Source organism: Mchenga conophoros, linkage group LG2 (genome assembly GCF_057382185.1).
Source record: "Mchenga conophoros isolate Kocher_MC1m ecotype Shallow Benthic linkage group LG2, M_conophoros_male_GT1.1, whole genome shotgun sequence".
NCBI classification, from domain to species: domain Eukaryota; kingdom Metazoa; phylum Chordata; class Actinopteri; order Cichliformes; family Cichlidae; genus Mchenga; species Mchenga conophoros.
In genome coordinates, this window is record NC_140527.1 from 2,476,211 (window position 1) to 2,494,473 (window position 18,263).

At 41.4% G+C, this 18,263-nt stretch overlaps 1 protein-coding gene across 1 annotated transcript in view; it reads left to right on the forward strand.

Annotated features, from left to right (window-relative positions):
* The window catches only part of gfra3 (GDNF family receptor alpha 3), an 80,923-nt gene that overhangs the window by 33,866 nt on the left and 28,794 nt on the right, over nucleotides 1-18,263 (forward strand). Inside the window, exons 2-3 of the mRNA XM_085282881.1 lie at nucleotides 1,731-2,027; nucleotides 13,669-13,740. Coding sequence (XP_085139007.1) covers nucleotides 1,731-2,027; nucleotides 13,669-13,740 — 369 coding nt within the window. The remainder of the gene's footprint in view (nucleotides 1-1,730; nucleotides 2,028-13,668; nucleotides 13,741-18,263) is intronic.

Sequence of the window (18,263 nt, forward strand, 5' to 3'; positions counted from 1 at the left end):
TCACTGTGTTGATGTTATGCTAACATAGCTGCATTGCTAGTGATCACGTCGACATCATTTTATACCAGCTAGCCCAACTTCAGTAACCCTACAAACGTCATGCTGTTTAGTTTTCTGTCGTCATTTATGTTGGAAGTGATAGCAGAGCTGTACGTTTGAATTTTTCGGAAAACTCTCAGTCAGAACATGCTATATCATGTTTAGGTGGAAGCTAGCGAGCTAACTTCTTGCTAACTCCTAACTCCGTTAAATTTAATAAATTCTGTCTTCATGGTTGCCTGGATGTTAAACTTAATTGTTACAACTGGTAAAGCAGGAACGCTGATCATTTTATTAAAGATGAAAGAATTTAGACAGTTTTTAACTCTCAGTGATGCTGCAGTGTTCGTTTGATGTTGAGACCTGAGGTGAACGGAGTTTAGGACCCAGATTACTCAGCAAGACCCATGACTACAGTAGCTGTAATGCTCCAGCAATCCATGAAGCGATGCGGCTTTGTAGCTTACCAAAGTCGTACTAAAACATTTTTGACTTTTGAGCACCGTGTACCACATAAAATTGGTTCAAGGTCAGTAAGCCAGTGTTGCCAACTTAGCGACTTTGTCGCTATATTTAGCGAGTTTTCAGACCCCCTTAGCGACTTTTTTTCTAAAAAGCGACTAGCGACAAATCTGGCGACTTTTTCTGGTGTTATTGGAGACTTATTTATGACGACTTTTGACGTGAAAGCGGGTATCGCTCTTACTCTCAACAAGCAGCGGGTGCTGCCGTGGGTACCTCGCCCGTTCCAAAGTGCTCACGGGCGGAGGATAGTCCACCCCCAGCTGCTGTCAGGGCAGAAGATGTTCACACCTATGCGTCCGAACTGCAAATGAATCGCACATGAGCGAAGCCGCTGCTCCCGCACTGACTGTAACGCAGTCAGTTCTTCTTTTACTGTTGTGCTGTTTTGTGGATCACGAGGTTTAAAACTACTTATAAACACACACACACAAAGTAACTCCACCAGAGTGCCAATTTCGGGTTACTTTTACCGGTCCATGCCCAGATAAGGAGCAGGGTTGGAATTGTGACATTAAAAAACAATAATTGCTAAAAGAAATTTAATTTGTAGTTCTAAATAAATTCTAAATGCATTTAGGACGTTTTTTACTCACTTTATGTCTCTTCCACGATGTTATTTCTCTCTCCAACAACATAGGTTACAATTAGATTAGCATGACCAATTATGCAAATGACGTCATTTAGCGATTTCTAGCGACTTTTAGGACAGCCAATAGCGATTTTCCTTACTGAGGAGTTGGCAACACTGCAGTAAGCACAACCAGAATTCATACACAAGGCGCACTGGATTATAAGGCGCACTGATGCACTAATATGAAAGTGAAAGCATACGCCTTATAGTGCGGAAAATACAGTTCTAACTTGAGAGTATGAACCTATGAGGGTGCAGAAAGCCAGTGACTGAGTCCAGAAGAAGGTGCTGTTGCTTATTAGCTGTGGTGCGCCACTCAACATTTTATTCTCTATCAGAAAAAATTGTGCTCCAGAAAAGAGTAAACATATAACAGTGCAAACAGTAAAGCTAACATTTAGCTTATCTTATCTTAGCTGCAATAGTTTGCTGGCTATTCAAGTCACTATATGTATACGCTGTAAGTATTTTCTCTAAGACCTTGTCACGGCATAGTAATGCAGTGTATCTGATGTTAACTTTTTTGCTTTCCTAGGTGTGTTGCCATCCTCAGCATCCATCTTTAACTTCCCTGCCCCCACCATCGACTGTGTTGAAGCTCATCGTGTGTGCTCCGTTGAACCCACGTGCGAGGCATTGTATCGAGGCTTGGAGCTATGTGCAGAAGATGCAGCGGTGTCCCCGCAGGCAGAACAGTTGGCATCTGAGTGCGTGGAGAGGCGGGATGCCCTGCTAGCCAAACACCCCTCTCTACTGACCTGCAAATGTCAGCGTGGTTTCCGTAAGGAGGAGCTGTGCCTGCGCATATACTGGAGGGTTCGTCTGCTGCCAGGTCAGTGTGGTTGGATCGTGTTGGAGGTGTATATCTAAAGCTCAACTAAACTCTTTGGATAGCATAAGGTTTAAAATTAGGGGTGTGGTCATTTCAGTTTAACAGTATGCTGACTAATCCAGCTGAAGCTGATAGTGTTGAGTGACACTACGTATTTTGGTATCAATAGCAAGTAAATACAGGACCAGTACTGCAGATACCAACAGCGATACTTATAGTTCTAACTGTTTAGAGGAGAAGATTTATGAGATGAATCATTACCACTTAATTTAAAATTTAATGACCTGAATGTATTTTAAATAATTTAAAAAATACCTTTTAGATTTTCAAATATTTTGGGTTTTTCTGAGACCTGGAACTTAAAATTACTTGGTATTATACCAGTTTAAATGTATTTTATAAATAAGATAAACAGTCAACATAAAGGGTTAATATATTCAGACATGATTCATGGTTCATATTTGAGGTATATATTTTCAAATCCAATAAATTAATTTTATTAGATTTAATAAAAAATATAAGGAGCAGGCTGAGGTGGTTCGGGTATCTCACAAGGATACCTCCTGGGCTCCTCTTGGGTGAGGTTTTCCGGGCATGTCCCACTGGGAGGAGGCCCTAGGGCAGACCCAAGACACGCTGGAATAAAGTAACTTATTTAACACAATTCAGTGGGCTGAATATATAATTTAAATGTCTCAATATAGGGCACCATGGTGGTGTAGTGTTTAGCACTGTTGCTCACAGCAATGGTCCTGAGTTTGACTCCAGGCCTTTTTACATGTCCTCCCTGTGTTTATGTGGGTTCTCTCCTGGTACTCTGCCTTCCTCCTACAATCCAAAGACATGCAGTTAATGGGGTTAGGCTATTTGGTGATTCTATATTATCCGCTGGGGTAGGCTTCAGCCCCCCCATGACCCTGATAAGGACAAGTGGAAACGAATAGATGGATGGGTCTGTGAATATAGTCTAAATCAGTTATCAGTTTGTTAAAGTAACAGCTGTGATGATCAGTGACACTAAGTAATGTTGAAAGAACAACCTGAATCATGACTAATGTCCCAGCAGTGCCCTCAGATGAGTTAATGGGATGGCTGTAGCTCAGGAGGTAGAGCAGGTCATCTACTGATTGGAAGGTTGGTGGTTTGATCCCTGACTCCCCCAGTCTGCATGGGGGAGCCAGGGATCCTTGGAGAGGGCATTAACCCCAAGTTGCTCTTTGATGCATCCATCGGAATGCTTCAGAAATGAATGTGTGTGAATGTTAGCTAGTAAGCCCTTAAAGCATAGAAGAAAGCGCTTGTGTGAGTGTGGCATGTCGTATAAAGCGTGACAAGTGCTCTGGGAGAGTAGAAAAGTGCTATAAAAGCATCAGTTCATTTACTAAGAGATTACTTTGACCACTATATGAGCTACCTGGATATTCTTTGCATTTCTGGAAGGACTGGAACAGTGGCATCTGTCTCTACGCTGGCGGTCGGGGTCTGTCTGTGGAATTTCTTGTTATTGTTTCTTTTCCTGCTGTTTCCAAGAAAAAGCTTTTATTTTTTTTTCTGGCCTTTCATGTATTTATATAGGTTTGTTTTGTTGCCACAGTAGAGAATTGCCTCTGCATGCACATTACTGTTTGCAACGTTTCCATTCACATTCATAAAATATAGTATGTACTGTTTTGAAGGCTATCTTTATACTTCAAAAGTCTCAAGTACATTTAAAGCTTGTGCTTTATTATTTTTGTATGACATATATATTAGGTATAGTGGAGGCATGCCAGTGTGGAAGGTAAATGTGATATAGAAGCTACTATTATATCACATTCGCTACACATTTTGTATGTAATGATTGAATCTACATTGTAGGTATAATTGTCAGATATTACAGTGTTTTCAATATATCTGTGTGTGAGTCTACTCATCAACATCATGCCTCAAGATTTTATGCTCACTAACCAAATAACAGCACCTACATCCTTGTTTCTGACAGGTTACATAGAAGATCATTAGCAGCAGTATTTTGACACACTGTTGATACTTTTTTTTTCTTTTTTTACTCAGGCAACCATATGCATCGATGTACTTTCTTATGTTATAAAAAGACTTTCTAGCGACTACTCTATATTCAGTCATTGCTAATTTTAGCCCTTTTATTCAAGACAGAATCTCTTTTTTAACCAACAAACTTGTCATAATCCCAAACCAGTCTTGTGTACAAATGAAGCCCTGCTAAAGACTCCTCAGTCTGAACACACAGACTCACAGGAGTCTATCTTCTATGCTGGTGGGATTTGTGCATCAGTAAGTGAGCTAACACAAGCCTACGGACTCCACCTCCCCTGTGGCCTATTAGTCAGTGGAGCATTAGTGTAATTACACACTCTTCAGTTCCCTATGCTACTAGGCTGCTCTAGCATGTCATTACCATAAATATATAGCCTGGAAAAGGATTTACATACATAAACACTTTACATGCCATTACATTTTTGATTGAACTTGTACTTTGGAATGCGCTTAAATAATTTGCAGGAACAAGTGCCTGGTCCACTAGTCAATTACAGCTCTGCTAATGGCTTTTACAAGTGGACAGAAGTAGCTTTTAATAACATGGGCTCATGATCACTTTGGATGTGGTATCCTGTCGGTCATATCTTGTCATTTATTTTGTCCATATTGATGAGATTTTATATGACAGAGGGATGTGTTATTGGCTGATTTCAATAAAAGGTTAAGTGTACAATATGATTTGCAATTCAGTACAAGAAACATCAAGAAGACCTAAAGAGCAGTAATATGATGAAGGGAAATGACTTTCATGGTTGTGCTTCTATAGTCGTTAAAATAATGGATGCATAGACCACACATGTTGAGTGATGTGTTGTATGTGGGGTAAGATGAGAACACCAATTAGTATATGTGTCAACCCTAAAGAGACATCTGAGGTGTCATCACTAAATTTGCTGGTGACTCTGACTGCTCAGCAGGGCACACAGTCTCCTTGGGCTTGCACAGTTCCTGTAGAGGAACCATTCAAAGTCTCTGAGCTTCCATAGCAAAGTAGGTAGAGGGTCAGCAGATGTGACCACTCAAAACAAACACACAAACAAAAAAACCCAACTAAGAATTTTACCTCAGTTACCTTCAATGTTAATGTCAAATCATTTCAAGTTTCCACAATATTCAAATTTCTCAATGAACAAACTATGTCTTCATAAAATATTATAATTAATTTGAAATTATATACATCACATTGCATTATATTATATAATCTTTCACCACCTGTTGTGTTTGTGGCCACAGGAATTATTCCATTTTAGTTTTATTTATACAGCGCCAAATCACAACAACAGTCGCCTCAAGGTGCTTTATATTGTAAGGTAGAGCCTACATACAGAGAAAAGCCCAACAACCATAGCACTAGCCCTAGCACTTTGGCGACAGTGGGAAGGAAAAACTCCCTTTTAACAGGAAGAAACCTCCGGCAGAACCAGGCTCAGGGAGGGGCGGGGCCATCTGCTGTGATTGGTTGGGGTGAGAGAAGGAAGACAGATGGAACCAGTCTTTATATTAACAGGCTGAAAATTCACTTTTTATATCTGCTGCTCGGGAAAGTAAATGGACTGGTTCTTATTTAGCGCTTTTCTACTCTGACCACTCAAAGCACTTTACTTGTACATTCACCCATGGATGACTGAAGTATGTCCAAAGTACGCTGTTTCTAAGTGGTGTCATGGTCCTGGGTCTTTTGACCCAGCGTTTTAAGTTTGAGTTTATTTTGTTCATTAGGTTATCTAAGTTCCTTTGGTTATTAGACTCCTTGTGTTTTCTTCCCCTGTATTTAAGCTTCCCCTCACCCTTCGTGTTTCATGCTGCGTGTCTTATGTTATCAAGTTTGTATTATTATGCCTAAGTGTTTCTAGTTATTATTTTCCCCTCGTGTTTCCAACCATGTTAAATCTCCCCTGCTCTTCGTGCGTTTCATGTCTGTGTCTTACGTTGTCAAGTTCGGGTTGTCATGTCTATGTCTCATTATGTTTCCTGTTTTATTGTGAAGAGGTCTGGTGTTCTGTGTTCATCATGTTCAGTTTTACTCTCCCACTGTGACGTCATTATGTTCATGTGTGCCAGCTGTTTCCTCATGTGTCTCCACTTCCCCTAATCACCTCCTGTGTATTTAAGTCCTCTGTTTTCAGTGTGTGATTGTCAGGTCGTCTGTTGTCCATGCCATGTTTCCTATGCCATGCTTCCAAGTTTCTTGTCTAGGTTTTTCTTATTGTTTGTTTAGATTTCCCAGTTTAGGTTTGTGTTAATTTTGCTTCAGTTTGCCTTGCCCTTTGTTTGTACCTTTTTTACCAGCCATATTAAACGGCTCGCTTTTTGTTAACATTCAAGTTTTGTTCCCTGTTCCTTGGAGTCTGCATTTTGGGTCCTTTTTCAATTCATACAGTCTGCCCTCGCCAGACTGTGACAGAACGACCTGACCAGAATGGACCCAGCAGACATCTTTGAGGATTTTTGGGAGTTCAGCACTCGTGTGACCATTCTCCATGGACAGTGGAAAATCTATTCTGCGTGCAGACAGGAGAGTGAGAAGGAGTCAGTTAGAGTTCAGCTGTACCGGATTCTGTCTGCATACCCGGCTTACATGGAGGGATTGTCGGAGGATTTGCACGGCTTCATCCGCACCGTGTTGCCAAAGCAGCCCCCCAGCATGCAGACTGAATTACTCCAGCCCCTCTGTGACGCAGCCCTCCCTATGCCAGCTATAGGAGCTAAAGTTGGCGTGTTGAGTCTCCCGCCTGTCTCCATGTCCATGTCGCCACTGCAGCAGACAAGTGCTGCGTTTTCCTCACCTCAACCGGTGGCTGCTTCCAGCGCTACATTCATCTCAGCCGTAGCGGCGCCGGCCTCCACGACCACGGCTTCCAGGAGGAGGCGGCGTCCAGGTCGTCACCACGGCTCACAGCAACATGAGGTGGATGATTGTATTCTGAATCCACGCGTTTTTTCTAAGGACAATATTGGAACAAACACTGCCTTAAAGGTTCATGGGCATGTTTATGAAATGACTAAGACTGAAAAATCACCAGCCAAGTCTTCCACGGAATATCTTATCCCTCTGCACAATTACCTAGCATCCCAGTGTATTGATCATGCTATGAACTTTGCTTCCAAGAAGCCAAATTATAAGACTGTTTGCACTGGAAGTGCTAGCCATGAGGCTCAGCTAAGCTACTGTGGGACCGAGATCCAGGCCAGGTTGGAGCCAGGGGCTAAGTTGGAGTTTGTGCAGCCTTTTCCTGTGTCTGCTGGAGGGCCCGAGGAGCCCGTCCAGCACCATGCCGCGTCGGCTGGGGGGCCCGAGGAGCCCGTCCAGCCTCACGCCTCGTCAGCTGGCGGGCCCGAGGAGCCCGTCCAGCCTCACGCTTCGTCAGCTGGCGGGCCCGAGGAGCCCGTCCAGCCTCACGCTTCGTCAGCTGGCGGGCCCGAGGAGCCCGTCCAGCCTCATGCTTCGTCAGCTGGAGGGCCCGAGGAGCCCATTCAGCCTCATGCTTCGTCAGCTGGAGGGCCTGAGGAGCCCGTCTGGCCACCTTCTGCTTCACCACCTGTGGCTGCAGCGCCACCTCCTGCGGCTCCCGTGCCGCCGCCTGCAGGACCACCACCTGCTGCGCTACTGCTTGCTGCTTCTACGCCTCAGCCTGAGGACGACGCCTCACCTGGTTCTGCCACACCTCAGTCTGAGAACTCATACGAACTCATTTCACCCACTATAGACTGTGTGTTGCTGCAACTTGAAAAGCAACCTGCCTCGTCAGCTGGAGGGCCCGAGGAGCCCGTCCAGCCTCATGCCTCGTCAGCTGGAGGGTCCGAGGGGACCGTTCAGCCGCCACCTGCGGCCGCCTCGTCGTCACCTGGTCCAGCTTCGTCAGAGTCTTCAGCCTCGTCTGGTCCAGCTTCGTCAGAGTCTTCAGCCTTGCCTGGTCCGGCCTCTGCTGCGTCTGGCCCTGCCTCGCCTGGTCCTGTTGTGCCAGCTGGAGGTTCAGCCATATTAAACGGCTCGCTTTTTGTTAACATTCAAGTTTTGTTCCCTGTTCCATTTTGGGTCCTTTTTCAATTCATACAGTCTGCCCTCGCCAGACTGTGACAAGTGGTTCCTATCTAAGATTCACATGCATTCATACTCTGATGGATGCATTGGAGAGTAGCATGGTTAGTATTTTACCCAAGGACACTTGGCATGTAGACTGGAGCATACTGGGATCGAACCACCAAGCTTACTGAAGACTCATAAACAGAAAACTCAGCATCATTAGCACCTTGATGTCCTCAGACTTAGGTGAAGAGGCAGGTTCTGACCAGGGTGAGAAGCAGAGAGACAGTAGCCCTCTTCCGCCTGAAAAGGCGAAATAGCAAAAGATTGGCGATGTCCCGTCTGCATCAGGATGCAGATGATTGGCTGGGTAGCAAAGTGTCTGTGAGCCCCAGAGCCAGGTCCAAAATGTGGTGAGAAGCATACTGTGGTGATAGGGCTTAGAAGCAGGTCTGCTGATACAGCAACAGGAACATTAGAGGCATGTCTTTGAGTGTGAACTGTGACCAATGAGGAAATTCAGATTTCAATTTCTTTAGCTGCATTTCCATGACAGTTTTTCAGTGACATATGTCCAAAATTGTTGGGGACAAGCATTTCTAGAATTTTGCCTTCTGGTATGTTTCTCAGAGACGTTTCACCTTCATCCTAGAAGGCTCTTAAGTTTTAAAACCAATCGATCATACATGTGAAGCACATAGTCAATCACAATACACAAAAATGAATAATAAACAGAACTATCATCTATCATGTATCATATAGTCTGAATGCTGTCAGGACGCGATAGCACTGTGGCTCTAACAGTCTCGTGCCAGGAGTTAGAGGTGTTGTCCATAATGCACGTTAGCTCGGCTAACATCCTCCTCCACACATCTGCTATTTAGAGTTTTGGGAGCTGGCCAGACAGAGCTGCCCTTCTGCACCAATCTTCTTCTCTCAGTCAGGAGCCGCACAAGCCTTTTCCTTTACCCCTCTGTGCTGCCACTTGCCCAGCAGGCAACCATCAAAGTCTCTTGGGGTGTGCAAGACATTACTGAAGACTTGTTACGACACAGTGAACTGCCCATGGGTGTCATGTGACCAGTGCCATTCACTGTTAAGGTGAACACCCAGGAATTCATACCTGTTCATGACCTTGATGTCCAAACCAGGGATGTTAACCAGTGCGATAGGTGTTGGTTTTCTCTGGAGGTTAACCACTTCTCTGAATCAAATCATTGTTGTCCTGGGCACCTGTCCCTAATTCCTTCTCCAGACATCCCTGCTTTTGTTCTGAGATTGAGTCTAATTCACTGTCAGATGATCTCTATAGACTCTAGAGTGTTTCTTTAGGCTCTTCTTGTTTGTGTTCTTCTTTTTCTTCAACCAAAATAAAAAACATCATTTTGGTAAAATTTGGTAAAATTAAACCATGTGGATTGGTCTCCACATGTCCTCTGCCAGAATGTCTGAACAATTACAGTATTTTGATAAACGTTCTTAGAATAAAATAATAAAGTTTCTGTCGTCAATAACATATCCTAGATTTTTTTTATCCTCTTTGTTTGTTTTATGATACAAATGTCAGATGTTTGTCTGTCTTACTACACTGTATTGCCAAAAGTATTCGCTCGTCTACCTTTACATGCATATGAACTCAAGTTAACCTATTCTTGGAAAAATGGAAATGGAAAAGTCTCTTTTTTTAAACTTGTTTTATTAGGTTTAATCTTTTAACTTTTTGCATCAAGCAAATATTAAATTATATGCAATATTCTCTGACTGGAAGAAATTAGTTTAACATTTAAACCTATTTTCTGCACATTCCAGCTCATAAAATAAAATATTTTTTGTGTTTACACTCAGTCTTTCAAATAGATGCAAGTAAAACACAGCAGAAAATAAATAAAGTCACAGACTCAGCGGTCCTGTTGCTCTATTTTCACCTGTAAAGCAGGAGCGGGGTAGGCGGAGGTTTACCCTGGTGCAGGTGAGCCGCAGCAGTCAGTGGAAGAATCCGCGAGTTTCTCTGTGAGTTTCCCATTACGTCGTAGCTACTCGGTGCTTGTTTGGAAGTTTAGGGGTTTTTTCGCTGTAAAAAGAAGTTTTCTTCCCACGCACAGCGGACACTAATGTTTTTGTCACTTTTTATGGAATCAAACTCAAAGTAAGGTCAGTACTTCCACGCTTTAAACGCTGCACGCTCATACTCTCTCTGCACTCGATATATGATCCATTGTTGATCTGCACACAGCTGTTGTCACGAACGTCGCACTTGCTTACGTCACTGTCATGAGACATTCTCGCAAAAAAAATCACAGTTTTAGTAACGCAGTAATGTAGCGTTCTTACGGGAAAGTAACAGTAATCTAATTACCTTTTTTGCAATAGTAATCCCTTACTTTACTCGATACTTGAATAAAGTTATCAGATTACAGTAACGCGTTACTGCCCATCTCTGGTTGTGATACCCGTTATTTTCAGCTGGGGTATTAGCTTTTATCAGGCAGGACTCGCATGTCTTGCCTCCTCGTGATGATAGCGTGTACTTCTATGCTTGCAACTCTGTAACAGTCCACCAAAAGTTCTTTATAGTTGAGCCCATGGAGCAGACAAGCAATCTGTGCTAGCTGCTTAGGTCTCACCTGGAAACAGTTTTCCACTGCAGTACGGTTCTCTGAAGTGGGACTTAACCAGTGTTGGGAAGGTTACTTTTAAAATGTATTCCATTACACAATACAGAATACATGCCCCAAAATGTATTCTGTAACGTATTCCGTTACGTTACTCAATGACAGTAACGTATTCTGAATACTTTGGATTACTTAATATATTATCATGCTTTTTACAACAACGTGAATGTACTATTGCTGTGTGATTTATTACTATTACTGAAGGTCCGCGACTCCGAACTGTAGTAAAGGGACCTCTGACTAATACGGCGGGGTCCCTGTCGGCTCGTAGCCGAAAACTAGCTTTACTTTGTTGTGTGGGTCAACTTTTTTTTTTTTGTGATCAACATTTTATTGATTTATAACGGGGTTGGGGGGGGGGGGTACAGACATATACAGCACAACTGTAAACTGCAGTAGCAAAGCAAACATTAGCAAACAAGGCATAGGGACAGCAAAGAAAAGACACAAAAACACAAAGTTAAAACCAATTATTGCCTCTTCCAGGAGATAACTCTGGATGAGAAGATTTTCCAAGCGTCAACAGTTGTGGGTCGAGCTTTATTTAATTTTGCTGTGGTATGTTCAAAACCAATAACACGGATAAGACATCGTCTCCAGAATGATTCCATACAAATGTCAGGACAGAACCATTGCTTTGTAATAGTCTTCTTTGCGGATGTAAATCCAGCGAACAACATTTTGCATTGCATTTGTTTTAAGGAGATTTGTGTGGGTCAACTTTTCTTGCGAGAGACAGAGAGAGGCGTTGAAAGGCTGCTCCAACGGAACTTATTGTTTTCGGAGGAAAACAGGAACACGGTGTACAGTCGAGTCTTAATAGCTTACTTACAACTGGGCTCGTCAGGCTCTCTTCTTGGCTGCAGTGGTTATTATTATATTTACATGCTTCCAGCTCCCGTTTTTCCTCGATGACAACTCGTACCTTTCCACTCCCCTTTTTCTCCCTCCTCCCGCTCACAGACCCATAACGTGTATGGCAGTCCATCCTCCCTGCAGCATGGACTACACTGCCCATGATGCTACATTCTTTAGAGCTATGCTTGTAGCATTCTGCCTGTTAGCTTAGCACAACAACAACAACAACGAAAAGGCGCTCTCTCACCCAGGAAACACACAGTCGCAGAGAGAGAGAGAGAGCGTCGCCCTGTAACCATGACAACCGTAACGCTGCCGCCTGGAACAACAGAACGTAGCTGTCAAACAAACCCAAACAGTCCTGACCCACGACAATATGAAACAGGAAAGTACCGCAGTGTAATCCATTTATTTCAACAAAGTAACTGTATTCTGAATACCACCCTTTTAAACGGTAACTGTAACGGAATACAGTTACTCATATTTTGTATTTTAAATACGTAACGGCAGTACATGTATTCCGTTACTCCCCAACACTGGACTTAACAAACATTCACACACATTGATAATTGTTATTAATCTCTCTGTTATAAGTTACCCCTCTTAAACCAAGCGAATTGTGTCAACATCTTCAGAAGCTGTTGTGTTCTTCTTCCCTTCCTTCCTATTCATTTCCCCCCTCACATCCCAGCCAATTGCAACAGGGAGACCAACAGTCTAAAAAAAGCCCTTCAGTGTTACTTAATATGAAACCGTCATTTTGTATTTCTTAAGTGAACCATCTACATCCTCATGAAACATTATAATGCATATTATATGTACATTACATTACACCACATTATGTCATATTGCCTTTCATTGCCTTGTGTTACCATTCTGTTTGTGTCAAATATGTTTATTTCATCCCCATATTATCATCAGGCCTACAATTGTTAATATCAACCAGCTGCCGTGAAAACTAAAATATGAAGTGTCATTCCTGTTAGCGCAGAAAATAGCACCGGTCTATTTTACCCTGCCTGATACAGAGTAAACTGGCTTCCATCCTGGAACCAGGCCTGGTGAGGGAGTACGTGGGAAAGCGCCCAATGGCTCGTTCTTTTGGCCGAGCCTGAAAAGGAAAAATGGGCCTGCCCTCCTGCAGGCTCACAGTAGGTGCCACAGGGGTTGGCTGTGATGTGCGTTAGACAGCAGTCAAAGGTGGAGGCCCTGGTGGCCCACACCCTGGCTTTTCAGACTTTGCCATTAGGAGTCCATGTGTAGACTCATGACAAACCGGTCAGATCTCTCAGCTGGCATGAGAATAATGAATTGGATGGATGAGCGTGAGCTGGAGAAGGTGGCTGGAGAGGGCGAGTCTAGGTTTTTCTGCTTCTGTGACCTGGCCCTGGATAAACATCATGGTTATTGGTGTTCCCAGTTCAGTGGGTCTCTTTTTGACTTAGGACTTTTTCTAAGTGAATTTGAAGTAAAGGTGTAGGACTGTGGCACTTCAGTTAAACTGAACAACCTCAGAGTTAACCTAAAACCAATCAGTAAGCATGAGCCAATTTCTTTCCTCGGGAATCTGTAATTAATTAAATCCTTTAATAATGAAAACAGATGTATGAATATAAGTGGGGAATTCCGATATCATTTCCATGCATTACCTAAGTTTTTCTTTTAACCTCCTAAGACTCCAACTCTTCCACAGCAGCATTTTTAATTTCTCTCTGATATTTGGGCTGATTGGGGCCCGATGAATGTAAAAACAAAGAATTACCAGATTTTTACCCAATTTTTGTTTCTAAGAAAAATGAGAGCCACAAATGAGGATATTCGTTTAAAATTTTGATAGAACAGTGGTAGTATAATGTCCTCGTAAGTGGACATCAGGCCCTTGTAGAGCAAAATTGAGTATTTGGGTCTAAATAAACAAAAATGTGATGTCCACATATGTGGACGCCAGGTCCTAGGAGGTTAAATATGTTTGCCTTATCATAAACAGACAGATAGGTTTGCTAATGTTTGTGTGTTCCTTTGTCTCCAGGGGAGGAGGAGCTGGAAACATCTCCATATGACGACATGCTTGTGGATACACACATGGCTTCGTTAGTGGCAGGTAAAACACACACTGATAAGCACATGGTCACTTGTGCAGTCTTTTTTTCACGATTAACCACATTGAGTTTGTGGACTTGAACATTGAGTTTTTAATGACATAGATGTCTATAGCAGTGAAGCAGATCAATGGCTCACTAAGCCTCAGAGATGTTGTTAAGTATATATCAATCAATATCATGTAGTGACACTGATCTTTTACTGTTTTTTTCTAATCTCTGCTTTTCTAAGTCCATTTACATCAACAATATTTTCACCATCAGGGTTTTCAGTGTGCACTCACATTAGTGGTGTTAGGTCGGTTTCCTTTGTTCAGCTGCATATTTTCTTTTATCCAGAAATGTCCCAGCATCTACTTATCTGAATGGAACAGACATGCAACAGGCATTTATTGTTATGAAAAACATATCCTAAAAAAACTGGTGATTACTTTTGGACATATCCAAAAGAGCATAAACTGTCAAATGTCTCAAGCTAATAGGTAGCTATAACACTGATAAGAAACATACTCAAGGTTCCCAGGGGAGGAATCCCAGCCTACTCCGGGTAAAATAAGTATTGAACATGTTCCAAGTAAATATATTTCTAAAGGTGCTATGAAATCTGATGTTGGTAACAGCCCATCCAATCCACACATTCAAAGAAATCAAACCATAGAGGTCCATAAATTAAATGAAGTGCTATAGTGAGAAATGAACATGCTTACGGAGAGTTGTTTAATACTCCGTACAAAAGCCTTTATTGGTAATCAATTCAAGACGCCTTTTATATGGGGAAACTAGGTGCAAACATTGCTCAGGTCTGAGTTTGGCCCATTCTTCCACCTTAACAGTCTCCAAAGCCTGAAAGTTCGGTGGGTCCCTTCTATGACCTCAGTTCTTCAGTTCTTTCCATAGATTTTGAATTGGATTCAGGTCATATGTTTGGCTGGGCCATTCTAGGAGCTTTATCTTCTTTCTTTGAAACCAATTGAAACCACATTTTTCATCTTCATGGTAGATGGCATCAGATTTTTTATCAAGAATGTCTTGGTACATTTTTACATTCATCTTTCCTTCACTTATATGAAGTGTCAGGTGGTGGAAAACAGCCCCACACTTTGATGTACCTACTTCCAAACATCACTGTTCATATGGTGTTATAAAGTGCCTTTTGACCAGCAAGTGCCTCAGATATGGTGTATTTTATGGCATTCAAAGAGTTAAATTTAAAACTTAAAAAAAGGTTCAATATGCTTTTTTCAGAAAGTGAATCTTGTGTGGTGACACCCTGGAGGTTTACCTGTTTTCTTTGAGATTATTGGACCTGCCGATTCCAAGTCTTTCTGTAGCTTTCTACAAGTGGTCCTTGGATCTTGGACAACTCTTCTGATAATTCTTTTCTCTCTGTCCGAAATCTTGCTAGGAGCGCCAGGTTGTGGTTGGTTTTTGGTGAAATTATGTTCTTTCCACATCTGGATTATGGCCCCAAGAATGCTTACTGGAAGCTTCATTAGTTTAGAAATTATTTTATAACCAATGCCATCAGTATATTTTAGAACGATAAGGTTGCGAAGGTCTTGAAATCAATCAGTCTTGAAATTTTTCTGTTTTTTCTGTTTTCTTTGTGTTAGTGTAGGTCTTTATTTACTTTGTTATCGACATCTGATGAGAATTTCATGTCAGTAGTATCGTTAGAAATATATTATTAACTATATTATGTTATTTATCTACTTATTTTACCTGCTGTAGATTCAGAGGGTAATTTTTTTAAAGAGTACTAGTACTCGGTGAGAAGAATTACTGTGATTAATTTTACATCTTTAAAAAAAAAAACTGTATCCCATAATTTACAGCATAGGACAATCTTATATACATGACAAATGAGTAATACTTACCCCACATTTGGGAAATTCTTTTGCTACAGTAGTTGTAACCACACCAACTTACACAGAACACATTACACATCGTTTAGCTGCACACACTGAAGCACCTGCTTATCCCCTTTTGTGTACAGCCTCTCTGTTGTTCTTCCAGTTCAGCCTGTGGATACAAGCTGTTTGTTTGTGACAGAGCTTAAGATAAACTTTATTGTTCAACTTGCCATGTAGATCAGTAAGAGACCAAACCGCTACTCCTGAATGATTGATGTCGTTCACATTCTCACTTCACAAAATCTTTCCCCAGATTTCCCCCAAATATATTTATTTCTCATCTGAACTAGCTAAATTAAATTTCCCTCATCACAAAAATGAACCTTGGGCCAGTTTTCCTCCATAAAAACAACATACTACTTAGAAATTTCTGCAGCGACCGAGCATCGCAAAAGAGAAACAACAGGTTAGACTGAAATGTTGTAAATGTTCCCAAGCAGCATTACGCTGCATGCTGATATCGACCCATTCAAAAGTCCATATCCTGTATCCAAACCAAAAATGTTACCAGAAAATTGAAGAACTTTGGATCACAGGCAAGATTCGTGCCAATAACAGATGTTATAGTGTTCTCTAGCTGTAAATGTAATTTTATTTTTATTTATTAATTTTAGATACCACTTCATTCATTTGAATCAAATTAGAAAAACTTTAATGTAGGAAAGTAATAAGTATTATTTATATGGTATGAGTATATATATAGGGTATTATCATTTATTTTGTGTATATGCAGGAGTTAAAATAACCCAGAATGATCTAGATTGGGATTCAGGCACCTTCATTTAATGAGCAATTAAATCTGACTGGCAGTTTAATACAAAATATTGTCAAGCAATTTAAATTTTTATGAGCTCCATTCTCATTTTCTTTGTCTCTGATACCACAGAGACAGTTAAGCCACCACACGATCCTGCCTGCAATTGTGTTTTCATCACATATGATATGTTCAGATATGAAGTTGTGCTTAAGGTATTTCAGCATCTAGATAGTTTTACAGAAGTGGAGCATATTCACAGTAACCTTTAAACAAATTAATGTGTGCATTCTTTGAAGATTATTTTCTAAGTTAAAGACTGCTCAGCAAGTTTGATAAGCTAAACATTTGAAGCTTATATATAATGTTCTAATCTATCCAAGGTTTTAAATCGGATATTGGATATGTACATGAGATGTTGCTGAATTTATCTGGATGTTTCTTATTCTAAAATGTCTTCAAAAGCACATTAGATGAGAATAATTTAAGGTTTATATTAGACAACAGTTATATTACAAACTGGGTAGTTTGCTGTACTGAAATTGTAGTATGTTTAACTGGTGAAGAGCAGAATGTGGTACCCTTGGTCACTTCTAGCTTAGCTCCTGACAAACTTGCTGCAGATGGGTTCCCCCATCTGCTAAATCTCAGAATTCAAGACATGGTGAAGACACATTGAAACACCACGACTCGGATGAACTCGGATCAACTGGTTTTCCATTACAACCCAGAGTGAATGCTTGTTGTCATAGCCTGGGTGCCTCGTGATTTAATTAATATGCAACACGAACGGTACAACAAAGGTGGCACGAATGAGGCAAGAATGTGCCTGCTGCTTGTTCTGTGGCTTTTCCTCCAATTCCTCAGGTAATCACTGCGATTTTTCTGTAGCCATTTCCCTCGTTCCCAGGTTTCAAAAATGGCGTTTTTAATTATTGTGAATGAGACGCTCTCATGACTCATCGAGTGACCAGGAAATCGTTGGCATGCAGCGTGGCCATGTCACATTTTAGTTCCTGGTTGGATTGCTTGGAACCCCGGCCGAGCAGGTACTAAAAATGTACCTGGTACCAGGTAATATGACATAAAGGAAAACCCTGGCGAGTCAATCTGAGTAGTTACGAATGGAAAAGGGGCTTAACTGCAAGTTTTTGGACTGTGGGTGGAAGCCGGAGTACCCGGAGAGAACCCACGCAATCACAGGGAGACCATGCAAACTCCACACAGAAAGGCGAACACTGAATATAGGACCTTCTTACTGTGAGGCAACAGTGTGCCACAGTGCTTTCTATTATTATTATTATTATTATTATTATTATTATTATTATTATTATTATTATTAAAGTCTTGAACACATGAAGAAAGGGAGGTATAAAAAGGCATGGAAAGTCATGACACAGCTGAAATCTGTCAGCAAACAGAGAACAAAACAATGGCTCTCTCAAGGCCTACAGAAGGACTTCTAAACTCCTGAAGGTTCCAGCAAGCAGTCTTGGACCATATCCCAGACGTGGAAAGAACATAATTTCACCATAAACTGGTCACAACCAGTAGCCAAGGTTTTAGACAGAAGAGTGAAAAGAATTATCAAAAGAATTGTTCACGAGCCAAGGACCACTTGTGGAGAGGTACAGAAAAATCTGGAATCACCAGTTACAATTGTTTTAAAGAAAACAATAAGTAATGTATTCAACTGCCATGGCCTGGATGCACACTTACCATGCAAAATTCCATTCATTCATTCATTTCATTTCATTTCATTCCTGAGCAATGAAAACACTTTCACTTTGAAAATTGATAACATGTTCAATATGCATTTTACCCACTGTATTATTTCATTTTGTAATGTCAATCTAAA